The sequence below is a fragment of the Erythrolamprus reginae genome, chromosome Z (genome assembly GCF_031021105.1).
Source record: "Erythrolamprus reginae isolate rEryReg1 chromosome Z, rEryReg1.hap1, whole genome shotgun sequence".
In the NCBI taxonomy this organism is placed as follows: Eukaryota; Metazoa; Chordata; class Lepidosauria; order Squamata; family Dipsadidae; genus Erythrolamprus; species Erythrolamprus reginae.
In genome coordinates, this window is record NC_091963.1 from 127,556,294 (window position 1) to 127,581,663 (window position 25,370).

The 25,370-nt window shown below is 39.3% G+C and overlaps 1 protein-coding gene across 2 annotated transcripts; it reads left to right on the forward strand.

Annotated features, from left to right (window-relative positions):
* Positions 1-1,187: 1,187 nt before the first annotated feature.
* LOC139154657 (sulfotransferase 1A1-like) lies at positions 1,188-23,029 on the forward strand. Of its 2 annotated transcripts, none has more exons than XM_070729517.1 (9): positions 1,188-1,337; positions 1,955-2,107; positions 8,596-8,721; positions 10,682-10,779; positions 11,371-11,497; positions 12,837-12,931; positions 14,527-14,707; positions 19,880-20,011; positions 22,575-23,029. In XM_070729517.1, exons 2-8 carry the CDS (start codon positions 1,960-1,962, stop codon positions 19,990-19,992), a joined length of 888 nt encoding a protein of 295 aa, XP_070585618.1. In that variant the 5' UTR covers positions 1,188-1,337; positions 1,955-1,959; the 3' UTR covers positions 19,993-20,011; positions 22,575-23,029. The 2 variants fall into 2 exon arrangements, with proteins under 2 accessions (XP_070585618.1, XP_070585619.1); XM_070729518.1 differs by having other exon boundaries at positions 1,326-1,508.
* Positions 23,030-25,370: the final 2,341 nt, after the last annotated feature.

Sequence of the window (25,370 nt, forward strand, 5' to 3'; positions counted from 1 at the left end):
TTATGGAGAGGATGTAATGTCAAGACAGCATGCGACAAAGTTGGTACAGAATTTCAATTGAAGGAACACCTTGGTGGAAAACACTTTTCCAACGATGACAAGTTGAAAATTGAAGTGACGAATTGGCTGAAAAAGGTGGCGGGAGACTTTTATGATTCAGGCATCAAAAAATTTGTCTCACAGATGACAATAGAATTCTTTATTGGCCAAGTGTGATTGGACACACAAGGAATTTGTCTTTGGTGCATATGCTCTCAGGGTACATAAAAGAAAAAGATACATTTGTCAAGAATCATGACGTACAACACTTAATGATTGTCATAGTGTTCAAATAAGCAATCAGGAAACAATCAATATTAATAAAATTCTTAAGAATCTTAAGAATTGTATTGAATATACAGTGTTCCCTCGATTTTCGTGGGGGATGCGTTCCGAGACCGCCCGCGAAAGTCGAATTTCCGTGAAGTAGAGATGCGGAAGTAAATACACAATTTTTTGCTATGGACAGTATCACAAGCCATCCCTTAACACTTTAAACCCCTAAATTACCATTTCCCATTTTCTTAACAATAATTTACTCACCATTATTACTGGTACTCACCATTGAATAAGACACTTAGTGATCCTGATATTTATAAACATAATTATTTATTAACAATAATTATTTTTTTTTGTTATTGATTTGCAAAAATTATTAGTTTGGTGATGACATATGACATCATCAGGCAGGAAAAACCGTGCTATAGAAAAAAAACAGCGAAGTATTTTTTTAATTAATATTTTTTGAAAAACCGTGGTACTGTATAGGCTATTCGCGAAGTTCGAATCCGCAAAAATCGAGGGAACACTGTATTGAAAAATGTATTGAACTGAATGGTGACTATGTGGAAAAATAATGTAATACCTACACTACAATCCATGTAACTTTTATTACAATATATTCATTCTTTGTATTTTTTTAAAAAATCTTGTAACCTTACTTTCCTAATAACCCTCGTAATTTAAAACCTTACAAAGCTGGTATTAATGACACGTCTTTGAGAGGAAAAGAAGTTCAGGCAAGTTTGAATGCCATGCCAGCAACTGGTTGTTTTTTTTCAAAGAATTTGATTCTCAGCCAATATCAAAGTTTGTGCCAAGCATTATAAAACATGTGTTTCAAAAGGAAAGGCCCTCCCTATTTGGCTGGATCAGAAAGGCTGGATTCAGTTCCTCTTAAATGCGCATGGTTTCTCTCAGTAGAGGCTGAATCCTCTTCGCTGTTCTACTTATCCGCCTCTGCTCCAGTTCCCAAGCCAAAACGCACCAGCAGACTAGCCAGCTCCATCCAAGCCAAGGTAAATATATTCCCTGACGGCTGAAACTTTTCCTGCTTGGCTGCACTCTGCAAAAAGAAAGGAAGAATGTGGGTCATTTAAAACAAAAGTTTTGAACTAAAACTTGTGGGTTCTTTGTGAAGGTCTTAATAGCCTCTCTTCCCCAATATCTGTGAGTACTAATACAAACTGGTGAGTATTGCTGTTTTCTTTAAAGGAGGGATAAGCATGTAAAGAGTAAAGCTAGTTTAATTGTCCCTTGAACATTTTTTTCACACTTGCAATGACTCCATTCGGAGTAAATAGAGGTCACACTAGTAGCTTCTTAGGAAAACATTTGGAAATACTGTATAGCATATTTGCACAACAAGGTTAGAGGCATGCTTTATTTTTTTTTTCTATTCCTTTTTGACGTCTTCTTTACTATCTATCTCCTCCAGTTGATTTTTCAATCCTGTGTCAAGGGTGACATGATTATCTCTATCTGTCCGCTGGTTTTTTTGGGAGGGGGGGATTGCTTCTATCAGCTGCCATTCTCACAAGGCTCTGAATACAGGATAACTGCTGGATTGGGGTACAAATCTCTTAACTCTGGGTGAAAAGAGTTGCACTCCTCAGAATGCCCTTCTCTTCTTCAGCCAAAATGAAACCAGAACAAGAAGGGGAGCGCCCTCCGTTGATCTCTGTTAAGGGAGTCCCCATGATAAAGCATTTTGCAGAAATCTACGATGAAGTGGAAAGGTTCCAAGCACATCCAGATGATCTACTTATCTCTACGTACCCCAAGTCTGGTGAGTGATGCTTTTGACTTCATTTTCTTAAACAGAGTATAGAAGTGCTGGTCATTCATGTGTGGATAATTTCCAACTCTACTTTCCCTTTGTTCTATTACGGTAACACGTAAGACAATAAATTCCAGGCAGCTGGAAAGTAAACTTTTTCTTCAGACTGGCTAATACTTGTCTGAAAAGAGACACATCCTTGTACATTACATCTGGTCTGCATCCCAATGATTTATTGTCCTTAGTTTTACTTCGTGAAGGTATTTTTCTTCCTATAATTTTCTTTTCTTCCAAAAACATATTCTACGTTGTTTATAGATTATAATATACTATTAACAGTTTGCTAAGCATTAGATTTTACAAGAAGTAATATCATTGTTGCTTGAAAAGTTTGGAACTGCACTGTAAATGGATGTTATTCCAACTTTCTGCCTTTCCTCGTTTTACTTTGCAAAGAAAAGTGACACAAAGAATATTGAGATTAAAAAAAGAGACTGACTAGTGAAACATATTCTTAGCGAAAGTTAAATTTAATTTAATTTGACATTGAAAGCCTCAACTGCAAATATGCATAGGCTAGAGTCTAATTTTCTGGTTAATTTTTTTCCCTTTTAATTCTTGAAATCTCTTTGACCTCATTTACTGTTAATCAGATCTAAGTGCATTCAGCATAGCTATTTTGTAATATATTATGGATGCAAGTTCATCTGTCACTTAAAATACATTTTGGCTAATGGGTTGCCTAAACGTACATGTGAAAAAGAGACACAACCAGCACAAATTTGCAGTCGAGACTTCACAGCAGGACACTTCTGGATAATTTCCAAATATGTATTAGCAGAACTCATTTGATAAGAAAACTGGGTGGAATGTTTAATTTGATATGCTGTTGTTAGCTAAAAAGAGGCTGCCCTTTTAAGTTGTATGTATGAAGGAGAACAGAGTATTCCTATTGCCTGCTTGTTCAATCTCTTCTAAGTTTCTTTGCGGTGCATGGGACATAAAAATCTCACTTTTAGTAGGAGTAGAGCTGCTTTGCTCATGACTACCCAGAAAAGCAGATAGTCCCTAGACCAGGGGTCCCCAGCACCAGGCTACGACCCACTACCATGCTGTGGCCGATTCAGAAGTGAGTGTGAGCTGTTGGTTGGTTCATGTGTGCAGGTGTGCATGCAAGCTAGACGTGTGTCAGTTGTGGGCTAGGGAATGCATGCAGATCAACTTGTGCAAGCAGTGTGCTGGTCCACAACTTGCACAAGCTAGTTCCGCTCTTCCCCCCCAGAGGAACCGGCCTCCTGTTCTCTGACCTCAATTCCTGACTGAAAACTATGTTTTCCCAAGGCATTTTTTCATTTTGCAAATACATTCCTGTCATCGTTATCACTTTTATTGGTCATTTTCTTTCCAACTCAGAAGATTCATTAGACAAACATTTCCCCACTTTTATCACTGTCAAATTCTTGTTCATCCTAAAGAAAATATTGGGTTTTGAACTTTTCTTCTGCTCAGGCCAAAATTTGAGAGGCCAAGCAGCCAAGATTACTCTAATTCTACTAGGGACAGGCACAAGGCAGGTCAGCCAATTTTAAACACAATGGTCTAATTTATTTAAGCTGATGAAAATTTTCCTAATGTGTTAAACAAGCTGATTAAACCAATAAAACCTCTCCTCAAACTTTAAATGGTTATCTTAATACATCATGAAATGGAATGTGAAAATACATTTTCTCGTTATTTAAGACGATACAATCTGAATGTTCTGACTTCTACCTCACAAAATTGGAGTAGGGCATGCTCTAGTTTTGGAGGTGATAGAGGGAATGTGCACATGAGGAATAAGTGGCAGTGAAGGCCTGCAAAAAATTTTACTACCACACTGTGGGCATGGCTTATTTTGTGAGTGTGGCTTGCTGGCTATGTGACCAGGTGGGAGTGGCTTGATGATCATGGGACCAGGGGGTTTGGCTTAAAGGTCATGTGACTGGTTTAAAGGTGGCTAGCTTGACATCACTCACGCCAAGGGTTTGGGTTAGGGTTAGAGTGCTTGGCCTCAAAAAGATACAATTTCCCTAAAATTTTACTATTACTGAACATCCGAAATATACTATTTAATTCTATGTATATATACCATATGTGTACATACATATTATACACAGGCACACAAAAATATACATCATCTACTACATAGAATAGAATAGAATAGAATAGAATAGAATTTTTATTGGCCAAGTGTGATTGGACACACAAGGAATTTGTCTTGGTGCATATGCTCTCAGCGTACATAAAATAAAATATACATTTGTCAAGAATCATGTGGTACAACACTTAATGATTGTCATAGGGGTCAAATAAGCAATGAAGAAGCAATATTAATTAAAATCTTAGGATATAAGCAACAAGTTACAGTCATACAGTCAACATGGGAGGAAGTGGGTGATAGGAATGATGAGAAAAACTAGTAGAATAGAAGTGCAGATTTAGTAGAAAGTCTGACAGTGTTGAGGGAATTATTTGTTTAGTAGAGTGATGGCGTTTGGAAAAAAACTGTTCTTGTGTCTAGTTGTCTTGGTGTGCAGTGCTCTGTAGCGACGTTTTGAGGGTAAGAGTTGAAACAATTTGTGTCCAGGATGTGAGGGGTCAGTAAATATTTTCCCCTACATAAACTATATATGTACAGTATGTATATACACATACACACGCACTCACAGCTCTTCTAAAATTATACACATTCAAACTCATTTACTGCGATAGGAAAAACATACCCAGAGCCCAGAAGAGAAAAAGAAAAAAATTCAAAATATTTCTACCATTCTGTGTACCTGACTGTACATGTTGGAGCCCATCACTGATAAGTGGATATGCATTTTGGCAAAGCAGAGCTTCTCCAAACAATGGCCCAAATAAGAGACTAAAATCTAAGATTTCCTGGGACTTTCTAGGAGTGATTTGATAGCAGTGTTTCATATATTTGAGGGACTGCCACAAAGAAGAAGAATCAACCTATTTTCCAAAGCACCAGAAGGTAAGGCAAAAAACAGTGGATGGAATCTAATCAAGGAGAGAAGCAATGTAGAATTAAGAAAAAAACTTCTTAACAGCGAGAACAATCAACCAGTAGAACAGCTTGCTTTCAGAAGTTGTGGGTGCTCCATTACTGGAGGCTTTTAAGACGAGACTGGACAGTCACTTGTCTGCGATGGTATGGGGTCTCCTGCCTGAGAAGGAGGCTGGACTAGAAAAACTCCAAGGTTCCTTTCCATTCTGTTATTTTGTTATTCTATTATTCAGTTCCAAAATGGATTAGAGTAGAGGGAAGAATAACACTTAGATAACACTTATTTATTTATTTTTATTTATTTATTTATATTTATTTATTCATTCATTTGTCCAATACACAATACATATGGAAGAGAATAGATATGAAGTAATATATATAAAGATAATATGTGAAAATAGAGGAGAAGACATATGAAAGGAAGAAAATATATATGATATATGAGATAAAGGAAAGACAATTGGACAGGGGACGAAAGGCACACTAGTGCACTTATGTACGCCCCTTACTGACCTCTTAGGAACCTGGAGAGGTCAATCGTGGATAGTCTAAGGGAGAAATGCTGCGGGTTAGGGGTTGACACTATTGAGTCCGGTAATGAGTTCCACGCTTCGACAACTCGATTGTTAAAATCATATTTTTTACAGTCAAGTTTGGAGCGGTTAATATTAAGTTTGAATCTGTTGCGTGCTCTTGTGTTGTTGCAGTTGAAGTTGAAGTAGTCATTAACCGGTAGGACGTTGCAGCATATGATCTTGTGGGCAATACTTAAATCGTGTTTTAGGCGCCATAGTTCTAAGCTTTCTAGACCCAGGATTGTTAGTCTATTTTCGTAGGGTATTCTTTTTCGAGTGGAGGAGTGAAGGGCTCTTCTGGTGAAATATCTTTGGACGTTTTCAAGGGTGTTGATGTCTGAGATGTGGTATGGGTTCCAGACAGATGAACTGTATTCAAGGATGGGTCTGGCAAAAGTTTTGTAGGCTCTTGTGAGTAGTGTGAGATTGCCGGAGCAGAAGCTATGTAGGATCAGGTTAACAACTCTAGAAGCCTTTTTGGCGATATTGTTGCAATGGGCTTTAGCACTTAGGTCATTTGATTTCACAGCCCTTTGCATCCCTCTCTCAGCAGCTTACAAAGTCAGCATGTTGCCTCCAAGAATTTGGCTCCTCATTTACCAACCTCAGAAGGATGGAAGGTTGAATGAACAGTGAGCCTGGTTGGGATTTCAAATTGCAGGCAGCTGACAAACAGCAGAAGCAGCCTGCAACCACTATGCCACTACAACTCACACTCATGGATAGCCTAGAATTTTTTTTGGATAGATGTTGTAGGTTAGAAGATTATTACTTTAGTTCGGCAAGATTCTGTCCATTAGCTATAAGCAAATACAGATTTGGATATGATTGGTTTTCATTGGGTGGTCTTTAGGCAATAATAAACATATTTATTTCTGATGATCTGAACTGCTATTTCCCATCCTTGACTTGGAAGAAAACTGAATCAGGATGAGGTTTGCTCTGCCTAGTGCCCGATCTATATCGTCCTGCATTGCTTTTGTTTCATCTCATTTGCATCCATAGTAGAGTTATAGGAAGAGAGCCAGGTCAATCTGTGCTAGCAAAAAAACCTATTTTGTTTCTCCAATTGTAACATTGAAGTGAAGTCTTGTGGATCAGAAAAGCATTTTAGATGACACTCCTGATTGTCACTTGGAGCAGACAATTTCACTCCAATATAATTTTGTGGCAATTCAAGAATGAAGTTTTGAATGGGAATACAGCATCAGAAAATAAAGTATGTATATTTTGTTAAGGATTAAGGTATATGTATGGATATGTTGTGGAGAAAAACAATAAAAACTCACACAGATGAGACACTTGCAACTATAGTATCATAAATACATCCAGTTGTCAAACGACTGAATTTTGATCACATAACTATGAGAATGCTGCAATGGTCTTAAGTGTGAAATAGAATCATATGTCACTTTTTTCAGTGCCCTTATACCTTTGAAATGAATTGTTGTAAATTGAAGACTAGCTGTAAAAGTTATATAATTCAATTGAAAAACTAACTGAAATCTTTTAGAGAGAAAAAGTAACAGTAAATACTTACAATAATGTGGTTGCACACTTTTAAACTAATACTTGGCTGAAGCTCCTATGCCACATGCCGGCCACACCCACCCCATCTCCTCAAAGGGGAAAAAATGTTGCAATGTGTCATGAGACAGCAACTTGACATGACAAGCTTGACACCCGTGCCCAATATCATTTCAGACAAATTGTTATCCAGTCTCTTTTTGAAAGCCTCTAGTGATGGAGCAAATGCAACTTCTAAAAGGCAAATTGTTCCGTTGGTTGATTTATCTCACCAGATGTGTCCTTTTGGAGACTTTGGCAAAGTTAACCTAGAAAAAACATGGCTTGCCTTCAGAAGACCCCAAAGTTCTTTCCAACTCTATTATTCAATGTTCTATGTCAGTGATGGCGAACCTCTTTTTCCTCGGGTGCCAAAAGTGCGTGTGCATGCACTATCTCGCATGTGAGAATGCCCACACCCATAATTCAATGTCTGGGGGAGTGAAAATAGCTTCTCCTCTCCCTGAGATCTTCTGGAGGCCGGAAATGGTTTGTTTCCTAACTTCTGGTGGGCCCGGTAGGCTTGTGTTTCTCCCTCCCCAGGCTCCAAAGGTTTCCCTGGAGCCAGGGGAGGGTAAAAATAGCGTCCTCCATCCCTGCAAAGGCCCTCTGGAAGCCAAAAACGCCATCCCAGAGCCTCTGTGCGAGCCAAAAATCAGCTGGCCAGCACATACGTACATGTTGGAGCTGAGTTAGGGCAACGGCTTGCTTTCCAGTAGATAGGACTCCGCGTGCCATATTTCATTTGACTTCTGGAGAATCAACTGCTTAACAGCAACCAATGCTTTAATATTTTGCAGACCATGGCTTTTGCTGCAGGAGGCAACTGAGTAAATATTAGGGGGAGGGAACCCCACTACTACATTTGAACTTCATATGGAATTGATCAGAGCCATTTTAATTGATAGCAGATGTGTCCTGACTACTATTTAACATAGTTTGAATATGATTGTGATTAATTCTGAACACAGCCACATATATACCCATAAGTGGGTTTGAACACTTATGCAGCCATTTTATTTGTTTTTTCTCTAAAAGATTTTAGTTTGTTTTTCACTTGAATTGTACAGCTTATATGTTATATTAAAGGTGGAAAAATTCTGAAGTGATTTAGCTTGATCTGGGTTTTGTTTTGTTTTTTAATCTCAAAAACGTGACATCTTAAAATGGGTATGTAGGCTTTCTTCAGCTATTGTGTAATTGTAGGAGCTATAACAAGAATCATGTTTAGGCAAGGATCTGTTTTCTTCTTGTAACATGATCTTGGTTCAGCACGCCCAATTTTTTTTGTGCTTTTTCAGGTACCACCTGGATCAGTGAGATTGTAGACATGATCTACAAAGAAGGCAGTCTGGAAAAATGCAGAGTTCAACCCATCTACATGCGAGTCCCGTTCCTGGAATTTGCTGTACCTGATGTCCCTACAGGTAAAACATCATAGGTGTCTTCCTCTCTAGACAGAAATTTGGGAGGAGAGGGATGGAGGAAGAAGTCTACTCTATGAGGTGAATGTGGGAGAAGGAGTGGCAAAACTTTGGGGCAGACCAGGGATGAAATCCAGCAGGTTCTGAAAGGTTCTGGAGAACTGATAGCAGAACTGGCAAATACCACCTCTGGCTGGCCCGAGAGTGAGGTGGAAATGGAGATTTTGCAGTATGTATGTATGTATGTATGTATGTATGTATGTATGTATGTATGTATGTATTTATGTATTTATGTATTTATGTATGTATTTATTTATTTATTTATTTTTTATTTATTTATGTATATTTATTTATTTATTTGATTTGATTTGATTTGATTTGTATGCTGCCCCTCTCTGGAAACTCCCCCAGGAGTGTGGAGAGAATGGTGATTTTTGCAGTATCCTTCCCCTACCATGCCACTAAGCCACACCTACCAAGCTACAACACGCCCACCAAGACACACCCACAAAACTAGTATTAAAAATTTTTGAATTTCACCACTGGAGCAGACTCGATAGAGGTATCAGCCTAGAGCAGTGATGGCGAACCTTTTTCTGCTTGGGTGCCAAAAGAGTCTGCGTGTGCTATTGCAGATGCACGAGTGCCCACACCCATAATTTAATTTCTGGGGAAGGCAAAAACAGCTTCTCCCACCCCCTGGAGGCCCTCTGGTGGCTGGAAACTGCCTGTTTCCCAACTTCTGGTGAGCCCAGTAGGCTTGTTTTTCACCCTCCCCTGGCTCCAAAGGCTTCCCTGGAGCCGGGGGAGGGTAAAAAACACTCTCCCTCACCACCACCCCCGAGGCTCCCTGGAAGCCAAAAAGACCCTCCCAGAGGCTCTGTGTGAACCAAAAATCAGCTGGCCAGCACACACATGCATGCTGGAGCTGAGCTAGGGCAACAGCTCACGTGCCAGTAGATATGGCTCTGCGTACCGCATGTGGCACCCATGCCATAGGTCTGTCATCACTGGCCTAGAGTCTCTACCTAGCCACAAATGGACTATGTCTAACCATCAGTGTCCCAAATAGCATCTGAGAAATAAATCAAATTCCAGTCCAATTCTGTCACTCAAGGTTCGATTTATTAACAGAGCCGTGTTGGTCACGCCATCGCCATTCTGATACTAATGTCTTCCCAGTACTCCACCCAAGTTAAGGTTCATCCTACATCCCCACACCCACAAGTTCATCACGAGAACCAGTCCAAGTGCAGGGATTTCACCAACTTCCTCTTTTCTTCAGTTGATGCAGAACAAAAGATTACCTTGCCTCGAAGAAAGGAATTTGTTGTGGCTAGTAACTTTCCCTCTCTCTCACTACCCCCCACCTCAATTCCCTTTATGCTGTACTACTGTGGCAGGCCAAAGTCTCTAACTCCACATGATGGCTTTGACCTGACACTAACCTCTCTTGAATTCTGTTGACCTTTATCTAGTGCAAATCTAGTGCTGTTAGTTGAATAGATATTTGCATAGGCATGGGTAATAAATCACTTTAGTTGGAAATTCATGTGTGGTCCTAGTCTTTCATACTTGGTATGTATGTGCTGTTTAGTTTTTAATTATGATAGGGTTTTTAGTTTTTTTTAATATTAGATTTGTGCCAGTATAATATTGTTTTTATCGTTGTGAGCCGCCCCGAGTCTTCGGAGAGGGGCGGCATACAAATCTAATAAATTATTATTATTGTTGTTGTTGTTGTTGTTGTTGTTGTTGTTATTGAAATAGAAATGTCAACTGTGAAGATGGGAGACGATGCAAATAATATAGTAGATTTATCTACAGACATCTCCATAGTTTTTCCTAATGCTAGTTGAGATATCTGCAAGTAAATTCATCTGGAATGTATATGGTATGGATAGGCTAATGGGGGGGGGGAGTATGGGAGAAGTCTCTTCAATTATTCTTTTCCCCCTTTCAGGCATTGAACTGCTTAAGGAAGCACCCCGTCCATGTCTAATTAAAACCCACCTTCCTGTCCAAATGCTCCCCAAATCCTTCTTGGAAAAGAACTGCAAGGTAAGAAAATCTGTAGAGTCTGGAGGACAGAAGGGAAAGGGGGGACATGATCAAAACATTTAAATATGTCAAAGGGTTAAATAAGGTTCAGGAGGGAAGTGTTTTTAATAGGAAGGTGAACACAAGAACAAGGGGACACAATCTGAAGTTAGTTGGGGGAAAGATCAAAAGCAACGTGAGGAAATATTATTTGACCGAAAGAGTAGTAGATGCTTGGAACAAACTTCCAGCAGACGTGGTGGGTAAATCCACAGTCACTGAATGTAAACCTGCCTGGGATAAACATAGACCCATCCTAAGATAAAATACAGGAAATAGTATAAGGGCAGACTAGATGGACCAGGAGGTCTTTTTCTGCCATCAATCTTGTTATGTTATGTTATGTTATGTTATGTTATGTTATGTTATGTTATGTTATGTTATGTTATGTTATGTTATGTTATGAAAAGAAAACATATTAATGCACTAAGAACAAGTCAATTGAATGCAAGAACATATTGGGTTAAGATCTGCAAATCAGTGCAAACACTGTATCCTCAGAAATGAAATGCATTATCAGCTTAATTAATATTCTTTTTTGTCACCGGACAGATCATCTATGTAGCCAGAAATGCCAAAGATGTGGCTGTCTCATACTATTACTTCTACCAAATGGCAAAAGTGCACCCGGAGCCTGGAACATGGGAGGAATTCCTTGAGAAGTTTATGGACGGAAGTGGTAAGTGGATACCAATACCAAGTATTGAGCTTGATATTAACCCTCTTTGATATGGTAACTTCAAAATATGATACTGATCCTATTACCTGTAGCTAAGAAAGCAAATAAAGGGGGTGACTAGGTGACATTTTATTTATTTATTTTTCATTTATTTATTTATTGGACTTTTATACTGCCCCTCTCTGAGGACTTGGGTGGCTCACAACATTTATTTATTTATTTATTAATCAGATTTGTATGCCGCCCCTCTCCGCAGACTCGGGGCGGCTCACAGCAATAATAATACAATGTAAACAAATCTAATATTTAAGTTAATTTAAAAAAACCCAATTTAGAAACCAATCATACATACTAGCATACCATGCATAAATTTTATAAGCCTAGGGGGAGGGAAAATGTCAATTCCCCCATGCCTGATGACAGAGGTGGGTTTTAAGGAGCTTACGAAAGGCTAGGAGGGTGGGGGCAACTCTGATATCTGGGGGGAGTTGGTTCCAAAGGGTCGGGGCTGCCACAGAGAAGGCTCTTCCCCTGGGTCCTGCCAAACGACATTGTTTAGTTGACGGGACCTGGAGAAGGCCAACTCTGTGGGACCTAACTGGTTGCTGGGATTCGTGTGGCACATATAATAAAAACAATACATAACATTTTGGGTCCAATTAATTAAATATATGATCTAAAACTAAAAACCCTAAAAAACCAGTCACTCTCATTCAATCAGTTTCTCTCAGCCCATTCATCGGTCAGGGGGCAAGAATCTAATGGCCCCAGTCCTGGCAATACAGATGAGTCTTGAGACTCTTGCAGAAGGCAAACAGGGTGGGGGCAATATGGATCTCTGGGGGGAGTTGATTCCAGAGGGTCGCTCCCCCCCCAGAGAAGGCTCTCCCCCTAGGTCCCACCAACCGGCATTGTCTAGTTGACGGGGCCTGGAGAAGGCCAACTCTGTGGGACCTAACTGGTCGCTGGGATTCATGCAGCAGGAGGCGGTCCCAGAGGTAATCTGGTCCGATGCCATGTAGGGATTTATAGGTCATAACCAACACTTTGAGGGAAGCCTTGTAGAAGCTCTTTTCTAGTGAGAGGTTTCACAGAAATTCTTTGAATGAGAAGATCAGATCAAGGTCTTCTTCTTCTTCCGCTTTCTGTTTGAGTGGGCAGATATCTCCATGTAAATATATGGTTCTTTAGTTTGACTATCAACTCCTACTGGAGCTTCTAGTTCTGTGTCATACTTCTGGTGTCCGAACCAAAATAAGTAGTAAGGAAACTATAGCCTTTTCCATGTGGATTGCACTAAAATTCCCATCATTCACAAGCATTTTATTTCTCTTCTCAGTGTCTTTTGGATCCTGGTATGATCACGTCAAAGGTTGGTGGGACATCACGAAGAAATACAGGATTCTATACCTCTTTTATGAAGACATGAAAGAGGCAAGATTCTTTCTGCTTCTTTTATTAACCTTCTTATTCTCTACTACTCTAATTTTCACTTCTTTTCCACCTTAAGATTTAGATATGGGGCAGAGATCTCCTTTTTCTACAAGTATTAGGAATGGGGGGGTGGCTAGGGGGGGACATCTATAGTACCTCCATGACCAGAAATTCCCAGTTCCTTAAACAGATTCCTTACTCTAGCATTCTGATTTTCTTAAATGCTCCTGAAAACCTACAAATAGGACATGAAGAATGCAAAATTGTTGTCATCCATTCAAACTTGTTTTCTTTCACTTCCATACACTTTTTTTATTTTGTATTTGTCCAACAAGACATTTCTCAAATTCCTTTCCTAATTACCTACATATTTGTAGAAAGATACGCCTGGAAGTTGATCTACACTTAGACATGCCTGAGAATAGACCCCAGAAACTAGGAGCCATGGTTTATTTCTCTAATTTCAATAGTCCTACTTCAGTAGTGGGTTCTAAATTAGGTTACTACTACTTGCTTGTGCATGCACTTGTGTGCAGAAGTACCTCTACCTACAAATGCCTCTACTTATGAACTTTTCTAGATAAGAAGCGGGTGTTCAAGATTTTTTTGCCTCTTCTCAAAAACCATTGAGAAAAACCTGAGCCTCCGAAACTGTAACCGGAAAAGGCAGGGAGGAACCTCCATGGGGCCCCTCTAAGAATCTCCTGGGGTGAAACAGGACCTCCCCCCTCCCTGTGGTTTCCCCAATCACATGCATTATTTGCTTTTACATTGATTCCTATGGGGAAAATTGCTTCTTACAAACTTTTCTACTTAAGAACCTGGCCATGGAATGAATTGAGTTCGTAAATAGAGGTACCACTGAATACCGTTTTGGGTCCTCATTTTACCCACCCTGAAAGGATGGAAGATTGAGTCAACGATATTAGCTCATAAAGGAAACTCATGGCTGAAAATTGCATGCACATGTGTCTAACAGCAAAGCCTAATAAGGAAATTATAACAAGACAGCAGATACATAATAGTTGTCAAATTGCATAGGATAGTATATTTTAATTTAATTTATTTAATATAACACAATATACCCCTACCTCAAAACTCTTCCTAATCCCAAAATTCCTTACTTTATTTAATATAACACGATATACCTATACCTCAAAATTCTTCCTAATCCCAAAATTCCTTACTTTATTTAATATATCACAATATATCCAAACCTCAAAACTCTTCCTAATCCCAAAATTCCTTACTTTATTTAATATAACACAATATACCTATACCTCAAAATTCTTCCTAATACCAAAATTCCTTACTTTATTTAATATAACACAATATATCCAAACCTCAAAACTCTTCCTAATCCCAAAATTCCTTACTTTATTTAATATAACACAATATACCTGTACCTCAAAATTCTTCCTAATCCCAAAATTCCTTACTTTATTTAATATAACACAATATATCCAAACCTCAAAACTCTTCCTAATCCCAAAATTCCTTACTTTATTTAATATAACACAATATACCTATACCTCAAAACTCTTCCTAATCCCAAAATCCCTGACTTTCACTATTCATTGTTGCTTTGTACATAGGATCCAGAACGGGAGATTCGAAAGGTAATGGAATTCCTAGAGAGGCCAGTTGATGAAAACTTAGTCAAGAAGATTTCACACCACACATCCTTCAAAGAAATGAGTCAGAACCAAATGGCTAATTATAAAAGCATTCCCTCTTCAGTCATGGATCACACCATCTCTCCTTTCATGAGGAAAGGTGAGTCTATCAAATAACCAATCTGGGGCTGGATGGAGTATGAGTGATATTTATAACATGCATAAAACAGTAAAATAATATTTATTTTATTTGTTTGTTTGTTTTGTCACATATGTATTGGTCGTATACAAAGATATAATATTTATATACATGATACCAGTAAAAGAGAAACTTTAGGACACAGGACGGAAGGCACTCTGGTGCACTTATGCACACCTCTTACTAACCTCTTAGGAATTGGGAGAGGTCAACAGTGGATTGTCTAAAGGTAAAGTTTTGGGAGTTGGGTGCTGATACTACAGAGTCTGGTAGTGAGTTCCATGCATCAACTACTCAGTTACTAAAGTCGTATTTCCTGCAGTCGAGTTTAGAGCGGTTTACTTTAAGTTTAATATACTTATATGTTTAATATTATATATATATATTATATATATATTATATATATTATAAGAGCCGGGGTGGCGCAGCAGGTAGAGTGCTGTACTGCAGGCCACTGAAGCTGACTGTAGATCTGAAGGTCAGCGGTTCAAATCTCATCACCGGCTCAAGGTTGACTCAGCCTTCCATCCTTCCGAAGTGGGTAAAATGAGGACCCAGATTGTAGGGGCAATATGCTGGCTCTGTTAAAAAGTGTTATTGCTAACATGTTGTAAGCCACCCTGAGTCTAAGGAGTGCTACCTTAACTGGATTGACATGATCCAAACGGGTTAGATTTCCCAGCCGTCAAAATTACAGGTAGTCTTTACAATAGTTTAGTGATCATTCGAAGTTATGGTAATACTGAAAAAAGTGACACATGACCATTTTTCACACTTACAACCATTGCAGTATCCCCATAGTTATATGACCAAAATTCAGATGATTGGCAATTGACTCATATTTATGATGGTTTCAATGTCCCAGGATCATGTGATCACCTTTAGCTGCCTCCTGGCAAGCAAAGTCAATGGAAAAGCCAGATTCCCTGAACAATTGTGTGATTAAATTAACACCAACAGACAGTGATTCACTTAAGAACTCTGGCAAGGAAGGTTATAAAATGGGACAAAGCTCACCTAACAAACATCTCACTTAGCAATATAAATTTTTGGCTCAGTTGTGGTTGAGGACTACTTGTATCAACTCTGTTGGTCAGGGATTATGGAATTTGAAGTCAAGCTTTCTGATCCTAATATGACTTTGAACTACTTGAGAGAAAATGAGATATACATTTTCTGTCTCAGGTAGATGCTACATTTCCATGGTACATTAATTGTACCATGGGAATATAATAATATTGTTATAAGCAAATAGGCTATTCTTTGTGATGATATGTGTGTAACCAAGCTGAATACCTGTGCCTGTATGGGCTTCCACTCCTTCTGGAAAGAATGACCATGACTGATAAAGCAATGCAATGGCTTGGGGAATAGCAACAGCAATAGCATTTAGACTTATATACAGCTTCATAATGCTTTTACAGCCCTCTCTAAGCGGTTTACAGAATCAGCATATTGCCCCCAACTATCTGGGTCCTCATTTTACCCATCTTGGAAGGATGGAAGGCTTGAGCTGGTGGTGAGATCTGAACTGCTGAACTACAGCTTGCGTTAGCTGAAGTAGCCTGCAGTGCTGCGCTCTAACCACTGCGCCATCCTGGCTAAGATTAACATGTGTCATTATCAGATAAAGTTATACCTGGGCCTTGACCTGAACATCTCAAAAACCATGTTGAGACTCTGGAAAGAATGCAGAGAAGAGCGATAAGGATGATTGGGGGATGGAGGTTAAAACAGTTGCAGAACAGTTGCTGGAATTGGTTATGTCTAATTTTATGAAAAGAAGGACTAGGGGAAGACATGGCAGCAGTGTTCCGGTATTTGAGGGGCTCCTACGAAGACAAGGAGGTCAAATTAGTTTCCAAAGCACTAGAATGCAAGACAAGAAACAATAAATGGAAACTAACCAAGGAGACAAGCAATCTAGAACTAAAGATAAATTTCCTAGTGGTAAGAACAAACAACCAATGGAACAACTTGTCTTCAGAACTTGGGGATGCTCCATCACTAGAGGCTTTTAAGAACTGGCTTGTCAGTCATTTGTCTGAAATGACATAGGCTCTCCTGCTCAAGCAAGGGGTGTACTAGATGACCTCCAAGGACCCTTCCAACTCTATGTTCTATATTCTGTGACGAATTAAATGTCTCTATTATTTTTTATCTTTTACTGGGGATTTCACTACTTTTATTAGAAACTTCAAGTAGGAAACAGGCAGTTAGATCTTGTGGTCTCACAAGCCTAATCCATATGAAGAAACTATGACTTGAGAAACTAGATTGTGTAATGGTATGTGGGATAGATCTTGGGCAATGGGGCAAAGAAAACTATGCCTAGGGAATGGTCAAATTAGAGACAACATAGCCTGCAGCAGTGTTCCCTCTAATTTTTTTGGGGGTGGGCGGAAAAGTCCCTTCGGGACTGGGCAGCACAGAAATAATAAATAAATAAATAAATAAATAAATAAATAAATAAATAAATAAATAAATAAATAAATAAATAAATAAACTGTGTGTCTATAACAGTGAGCTCATAATAGGGCAACTCTATCAATATCAAAATGCCACTTAAATAGTTGAGCTAGTTTCAAACTAAATTTTGATTTTCTTTCTCTCTTCGTTACTCCCATTCTTTTTCTTTCTCTTTTCCTTCCTCTCTTTTTTCTATCTGTTTCTCTCTCTTCCTCTCTCTCTCCTTCCCTCTCACTCTTTCCCTCTCGGCTTCTGGGCAGGTTTGGAAAACTCTGAGTTGATGATGATTTTTAAGTGAGCGATTGCTCACTGCTCAGCTTAGAGGGAACTATGGCCTGCAGCTGGAAATTGGGAGGAGAAAGAGGTTTAGAAGGGATTCTCACTCGTTTCTCAGGCTGTAAGTGTGAAGGCAAAATAATTGTACTTTCGGATTTGCAAGATACTTTTAACGTAGCTTTACAAGAAAGTTGAATTAGGCGATCTGATTACATTTCTATCTGGTCTACGGGGTAAGGCTGATAGATGTCTTGTGCTTGCTTCCCTATTCTTACAAATGTACAATATGTTGTATATTAGTCTTCCATTTCCTCCCTAACGACATTGTGTTCCGTGAAAACTATTTTTAGCGGCTTTCTATCTGGAAGCCTCCCAACCAACAAAGCTTATGTAACTCCTACAATAGTTCCCATTGCGCCACTGGAAAGTAGGGAGCATATAGGCAATGCTTAAGTTACAACAGCTTGCTTAATGATTGCTCAAAGTTTCAACAATAGCACTGAAAAATAAGATTTACAGCCATTTTTTTTTGCACTTACGATCACTGCAGCATCCTCCTGATCATATGATCAATATTCAGACATTTGGCAATTGGCACATTTATGATGGTTGCGGTGTGCCGAGGTCTTGTGATCACCTTATGTGATTTTCTGACAAGCAAAGGCAATGCGGAGGTCAGATTCATTTAACAGCTGTGTTGCAAACTGCTGTCATTCACTTAACAACTGTGGCAAGAAGGATCATAAATTTGCTCATAAAATCGGGAAAAATTCACTTAAACGACAGAAATGCTGGGAGCAATTGTGATTGTACGTTGTTGTGGGCTACTTGTATTCTACATTCTTGTGAAGACTCGCTGGTTAGGGAACTCTGAATTAGAGTTTTAGAATCTACCACTCAGGTCAGAGGTAAAAATGAATGGACTGGATTTGGGAAACAGGCATTACCCCAATCAATGTACCCTCTAATTTTTTTTCGGTGTGGGTGGAAAAGTATAGTGTCTGAGCAACAGTCCCTTTGAAACTAAGTGGCATAGAATAATAAACAAACAAATAAACAAACAAACAAACAAATAAATAAATAAATAAATAAGAAAAAAATCCCTTCTATTTTATTAAAAGAAATTAATAATTTAAAAAAACCAAAATCCATTACTATTAAAACTAAATCAACCAGCAAAACCAAAAACATAACTATTAAAGGCAGGAGGCGGCAGAGGAGCAGAGGGGGCGGGTGGGGGGCAGCGCCAAAAGGCCGAGGGGCCGGAGGAACTGTGGGGAGGCAGGGGCGGCCGCGGCTCCCTTCCCTTCTGCTGCCGGCGCCTCCCCGCCCCCCCCCCCCGCGGGCTGGCATGGGGATGGGGAGCGCACGGCCGTGAAAAAGGCTGCGCGGGGGTGTATTTTGGGGTGTGCGGGCGCAGCTTTCGGGGAACGGTGACCCCAATTAAAGTTGTGTCCAAAAGAGTGGCCTTGACTATAAAGGGCACAGAAAGATGAGAGAAGAAAAAAATGTATTATTCTTTCAGCCACCATATGTTACATGTTTCAAGCAATGATTAAATACATTTATATTTCAAAATTATAACTTTTACTGGCAATATGTATCATCAGTTCTTGCAACCGCTTTTTGTATGTTTAAGTTTCCAGCCGCCTGGTTGCTCTCTTCTGCACTTTCTCTAGAGTTTCAATGTCTTTTTATAGTGTGGTGACCAAAACTGATGTAGTACTCTAGTTGGGGTATAACTAGGGCTTTATAGAGTGGTATTAGCACCTCCTAGTCCTATATTGTATCCTGCTGTTAATGTTTTGCTCTGTATGGATCCCATGCTGGGATTCAACGTTACCTTACCCAGTTTTGAATATAGTTAGAGGGGTGGGCTACTGCCTGGATGGGGGGAACGCAGTGGGGTAACAAAAATGGAGCTCCACCCCAGAGCACCCAATTTGCACTGAAAGGTGTTGAAAGAAAATGCAGGGTGCCCTGCATAAGCCATACCCACAGTGTGGTAGTAAAATTTTTGATAGCTCTTCACTGGTTATGTTGCAGTAGAAAATATACCATACCTAATCAAATAATAAACAACCAAGCTTAGAGAACACAAAAGACTCCATAGTTCAACCCTGACCTACAAATCATTGCCTTCTCTTGCAAAATAACGACATTTAAAACATTACCTATTTGGGCAATGAAATAGCGCACCACTGTGCCTATCGTCCCTGTCCTATTGTCTTCTTTTGATACTTTTTATCATTACTTCTCTAATGTTTAATTTGTACAAATTATCACCTTATAATTGTTTGACAAAATAAATAAATGTCTGCAAGCAATCACCAGGCTCAAAGAATATCAAGGAAATTAATATTGGCTATTATTTTCCCTTCAATTTAGGAGTTGCTGGTGACTGGAAGAACCAATTCACAGTGGCACAAGATGAACGTTTCGATGAGAATTACAAGATGCAAATGAAAGGAACTACGCTACTGTTTCGAACAGAGATATGATTGCCCTTCTCCTACTTGGGTGTGCATTCTTTCATTCACATTAAAATAAAATGTTCTATAGACATTTTCTATGTGTTCTAAGCATATGTCACTACATTGCATATACTTCTCAGGGCATATGATGGTCCAACAGTATATGGGCTTTCTAGGTAATCTTTACATTAGCGTTATTAGCAGGCTTGCAGTAATTTTGGCTCCTCATGTAATATCATGACTAATATGTGCCTAAAAAACTGATGTTTACTGTCCTTACCCTGAGCAGGAAATGTGGCACATGGCATAGGTATACCTAAGGCGGGTAACCCTAGTATAGACTTTGTCTCTTAGTTAACCATTTTAAATGACGAAATCCATGATAGACATAGGAAAGATTTTTAAAAATAATGGTTGATTTTCTCTTCTTTCACAAAATGTTTACTAAAGATAGAAAAACAAAGGAGATGTTATAAGACAGATGCTGATAGAAAAACAGTGGGAAGCCAGAAGTATTTGGTGGCAGCCAAAAAATAATAATAAAATCCTGGGTTGTATTTTATATACAGAGCAGTGATAGGGTCCTATGGGTATGTCAGGTATTCAGTACCGGTAGAAAAATTTTGAATTGTTTTTCTTTTTTTCCCTTCTGGGCTCTGGGTATGTTTTTCCTATTGCAGTAAATGACGTTGAATGTGTATAATTTTAGAAGAGCTGTGTGTGTGTGTGTGTGCATATATATACACATACAGTTTATATAGTAGATAATGTATATTATCTGTGTGTAATATGTATGTACACATATGGCATATATACATAGAATTAAAAACTATATTTTGGATGTTCAGTAATAGTAAATAGATAAGGAAAATGGGTCTCTTTGAGGCGAGGAGAAGCCAGCACCCTAACCTTAGGGTGAGTGATGTCAAGTTGGCCACCTTTAAGCCATCCCTCCGGTCACATGTTCATCAAGCCACTCCCATTGATTACATGACCAGCAAGCCACACCCATAAAATAAGCTACACCCACAATGTGGTAGTAAAAATAATTTGCAGCCCTTTACTGATACAGAGGTATAAAACCAAAATAATGTGAGGTATTAGTACTGCTTTATAAAATCTTAGTAAGACCACACCTGGCATACTGCACCCAGTTTTGGTCACCACATTACAAAAAAAAAAGATGTTGAAACTTTGGAAAAAGTTGGCTCTTTTATGACATGTGGACTTCAACTCCCAGAAATCCTGAACTAGCATGATTGGCACAGGAATTCTGGGAGTTGAAGTCCACAAATCCTAGAGGAGCCAACTTTACCTAAACCTGCACCTAGAGAAAAGAAGAACTAAGGGTGACATGATAGCAATATTCCAGAATTTGAGGGGCTCCCACAAAGAAGAGGGGCTCAACAGAATGCAGGACAAGAAACAAAGGATGGAAATTAATCTAGGAGAGATGCAATTTGAAATTAAGGAGAAACTTCCTAACAGTGAGAACAAGTAACCAGTGGAATAGCTTGCTTTCAGAAATCATGCTTATTCCACGAGGATCTCCTGCTTGAGCACGGGGCTGGATTACACTACCTCAAAGGTCCCTTCCAGATTCTATTCTGTTCTGTTCTGTTCTATTCTATTCTATACCATTCCTTTCCATTCCATTCCATTCCACTCCACTCTGCTACACTCCACTACACTACACTCCATTCCATTCCCATTCCTATTCCATTATTTTTTTAAGTCTGTAGTCTATTGGGAGCAAGTATATTTTTTGAAGGAAGCCAGAATTGCTGTGAATAATAGTGGGTTCTGCCTTCTTTCTTCTATGAAAATGGAAATTTGCAATGCAGTGGGAGTAAGATATTTGTGCATGGTAGGATAAGGAGTGATAGTTCCAACCTGATACGGTCAAGAGAGATTGGGTATTAAATGAACATGGACCAAATACAAAAGTGAATACAGTGCGAAATGAATACCGTACAGTGAGGTACATTTAGATCGTATATTATCAAGTACAAAACATTGGCTTCATGGGGTTTACAATGGAGCCAATATTGAGAGAAGAAGGAACTGTATGTTTCACACATTTTTTTCCTTTGAGTATTGGTTGGTCTTTAAAAAAAGAGAACTAGCAAACTGGCAAGAATTAACTACCATATTTTTCAGACTATAAGATACATTGGTGTATAAGATGCACTAAAATTTTGAAGAGGAAGTAAGGAAAACTTTTTGGCCCTCCCCCAGCCCCCAGGAGCATTCTGCAGACCTCCCAAACCCTCTGCTCACCCATTTGCATGTAGGATGATACTTTGGGAGGCCAAAATGGCTGTATTCAGTGTATAAGACACACCAACATTTCCAACCTCTTTTGGAAGAGGAAAAGTGTATCCGATACTCTGAAAAATATGGTAGAATGAAATCCAGAGATTTTTTTTACAGTGGGAAGTCTCAGCTATGATCATCCTACCAAATGTCACCATTCCTCAACATTTAGAGTGGTCACTTTTTGTTTTCAAAACTCCTTCCTCAAAACCCACCTTTGCGCTTTTTTACAATCTCATAATCTTCATTCCTAAAGATGACTTAGACTCTCTTTAATCTCTTTTCTATTTTAGTGAGGATCTGCTTTTGTTACCGGTGAAAATGGGTTGAAGATGCTGAGATAGTAGATAGATGAAGCTTAAGACAAGATTCCACTGTACCTCCATGAAGTGCTTGAAATACCTAGCTAACATCAAAGCCATGCCAAGAACAAAAATGAAAACCAATATGCATTTTTATTTATGATATTGCTCCTCTTTAATTATTGACTTTGTTCCTTGTGATGTTTAAGTTCTTATCTTTCTAGTTCTTATATTTGTGAAAGGGATGTAGCTTGTTCCTCCCTCCCTCCCTCCTTCCTTCCTTCCTTCCTTGAAATATCACTATTTCATCTTTAGTTTCTTGGTAGATTAGTTGCAAAAATGTAAATACAGTACTGGCAAGTGGGTAGATTGACATCATTCAGATTTTATACTGAAATTTGTGTTCCAGGTAAACAACTGCAGAATAAAAGTCTTTTCTGAAACTGTCCCATGACTCATTTTATTTTGGTCTTGTAGAAGTTTAGTAAATAAGTGTTATGTGACTTACGATAGGAGCTTTTAATTATAATCAACTTCCATCTTCATAAATCTGAACATTTATTTATGTTGAACTTTTTTGTTAATTTTTTTCATCCTCCTTTTCATTGTTAAAAAAATGACCACCTTACTGATGACGGAACCAAAATAAGTAGCAAGCAAACTGTTGGTTTCTCCATGCTGTTGCACTACAATTCGCATCATTCACAAACTTTCTTTCTTTCCTCAGTGTCTTTTGGATCCTGGTATGATCAGGTCAAAGGTTGGTGGGACTTTGGGGGAAAATACAGGATTTTGTACATCTTTTATGAAGACATGAAAGAGGCAAGACTCTTTCTGCTCTTCTGTTAACATTGTTATTCTTAACTACTCCACTGTACACTTCTTCCCACATTAATTATTACCGTATTTGTTTGGAGTATAAGATGCACATTTTCCTTCCTAAAAGAGGCTGAAAATTTAGGTGTGTCTTATACTATGAATGTAGCTTTTTCAAAGCTTTTTTCCCAGCCCTAAGTCTTTGCAGGGTTGTTTTCATTCCTACTCCCTTCCAAGATTTTTTTCAGCCCTAACCAGAAGATAAAATAGTGCTGAAATTGAACAGACTAAAGATGCTAGCCAGATGAAACCTGGTAGGCAGATTTCCACCCCTATTTTCCTCACTTAAAACTAAGGTGTGTCTTATACTCTGAAAAATACAGTAGATACAAGATGTAGATCTCCTCCTGTTCTAAGTCTTGCATATATTTTCAATCTTCAGTAATAAAATATACCCTGATCACAAAATGCTTTAAAACATGCCATAGCAGCCATGGCAGCTGTCCTCAAGCTAAATACCTTCCAATTATGTGGAGAAGAATTCTAATTATGCTCAGGTAGTTTGGAAAAATAGGCTTGTAGGCAGAAGATTGTAGGAGGCTTAAGTTGATTATATCTCCAAGCCAGATTTATGGCTAAATTGCAAAGGATGCCTTCTAGACAATGAGAAAAGAAAAACATATCCACTATGTTTACTTCCTTCTGCGTGAGAGATAATATGGAGTTTTGATAAAATGCTTTCTAAGTGGAAAGGTTAGCATAGGACAGAATAAAAACTATTGTCACTTTAAATGTACACTAATCAGCATTTATTAAAATGAAATTTCATTGCATTCAGCCCACAAAAGATCACATTATGCATATACAGTGATCCCTCGATTATCGCGAGGGTTCCGTTCCAAGACCCCTCGCGATAATTGATTTTTCGCGATGTAGGGTTGCGGAAGTAAAAACACCATCTGCGCATGCGCGCCCTTTTTTTCATGGCCGCGCATGCGCAGATGGTGGAGTTTGCGTGGGCGGCGGGGAAGACCCAGGGAAGGTTCCTTCGGCCGCCCAGCAGCTGATCTGCTCGGCAGCGCAGCAGCAGCGAGCAGACGAAGATCGGGGTTTCCCCTTTGCGTGGGCGGCGGGGAAACCCCGATCTTCGTCTGCTCGCTGCTGCTGCGGCCGCCCAGCAGCTGATCTGCTCGGCAGCGCAGCAGCAGCGAGCAGACGAAGATCGGGGTTTCCCCGCCGCCCACGCAAAGGGGAAACCCCGATTCGGCTCCTCGCTGCTGCGGCGCTGCCAAGCAGATCAGCTGCTGGGCGGCCAAAGGAACCTTCCCTGGGTCTTCCTCGCTGATGCCCCTGCTCGCCCGCCCGCCCGCCGCCCAACAGCAAGAGGGGGAGAGATAGAGAAAGAGAGAGAAGGAAAGAAAGAGATGAGAGAGGGAGGAAGAGAGTGTGAGAGAGGAAGAAGCAAGATAGAGAAAGAGAGAGAGAAAGAAAGATGAGAAAGGAAGGAAGAGAGTGACGTCATCGGGTGGGAAAAATCACAATATAGCGTTTCGCGAAGAACGAGATCGTGAAAATTGAGGGATCACTGTACCCACATTATGCATATAACACAGAGAAACATCATAGTCCAGTTCAGATGTATACATATACATGTCAAAGAATCCTGTGAATTTACAAGAAGGATGGCATAGGGAACAAAGCTGTTACGGAATCTGGTTGTCCTGCTAGAAATACTTTGAAACCTCCTCCCAGAAGGGAGCAACAGAAACAGACTGTCAAGTGGGTATGCCAGGTCACTAACAATGATTTGAGCTCTAAATGCACAGTGCTTATAAGCAGTATCCTAAAAAATAGGAAGTGAGCTTCCTATAACCTTCTCAGGTGTCCTTACCACTTACCTGTGGCCACCAAACCAAATAGTGATGCAGTTAGTTAAAATGCTCTCAATCGTGCTCTGTAAAAAGTGATCAG

What these genes read in the sequence shown, in the direction of transcription:
- LOC139154657 (XM_070729517.1), top strand. Translation starts at nt 1,960, where the DNA reads ATGAAACCAGAACAAGAAGGGGAGCGCCCTCCGTTGATCTCTGTTAAG. An exon ending in CTCTACGTACCCCAAGTCTG is followed by an intron (nt 2,108 to 8,595) that starts GTGAGTGATGCT and finishes GTGCTTTTTCAG; the next exon opens with GTACCACCTGGATCAGTGAG. An exon ending in CTCTCCTTTCATGAGGAAAG is followed by an intron (nt 14,708 to 19,879) that starts GTGAGTCTATCA and finishes CCTTCAATTTAG; the next exon opens with GAGTTGCTGGTGACTGGAAG.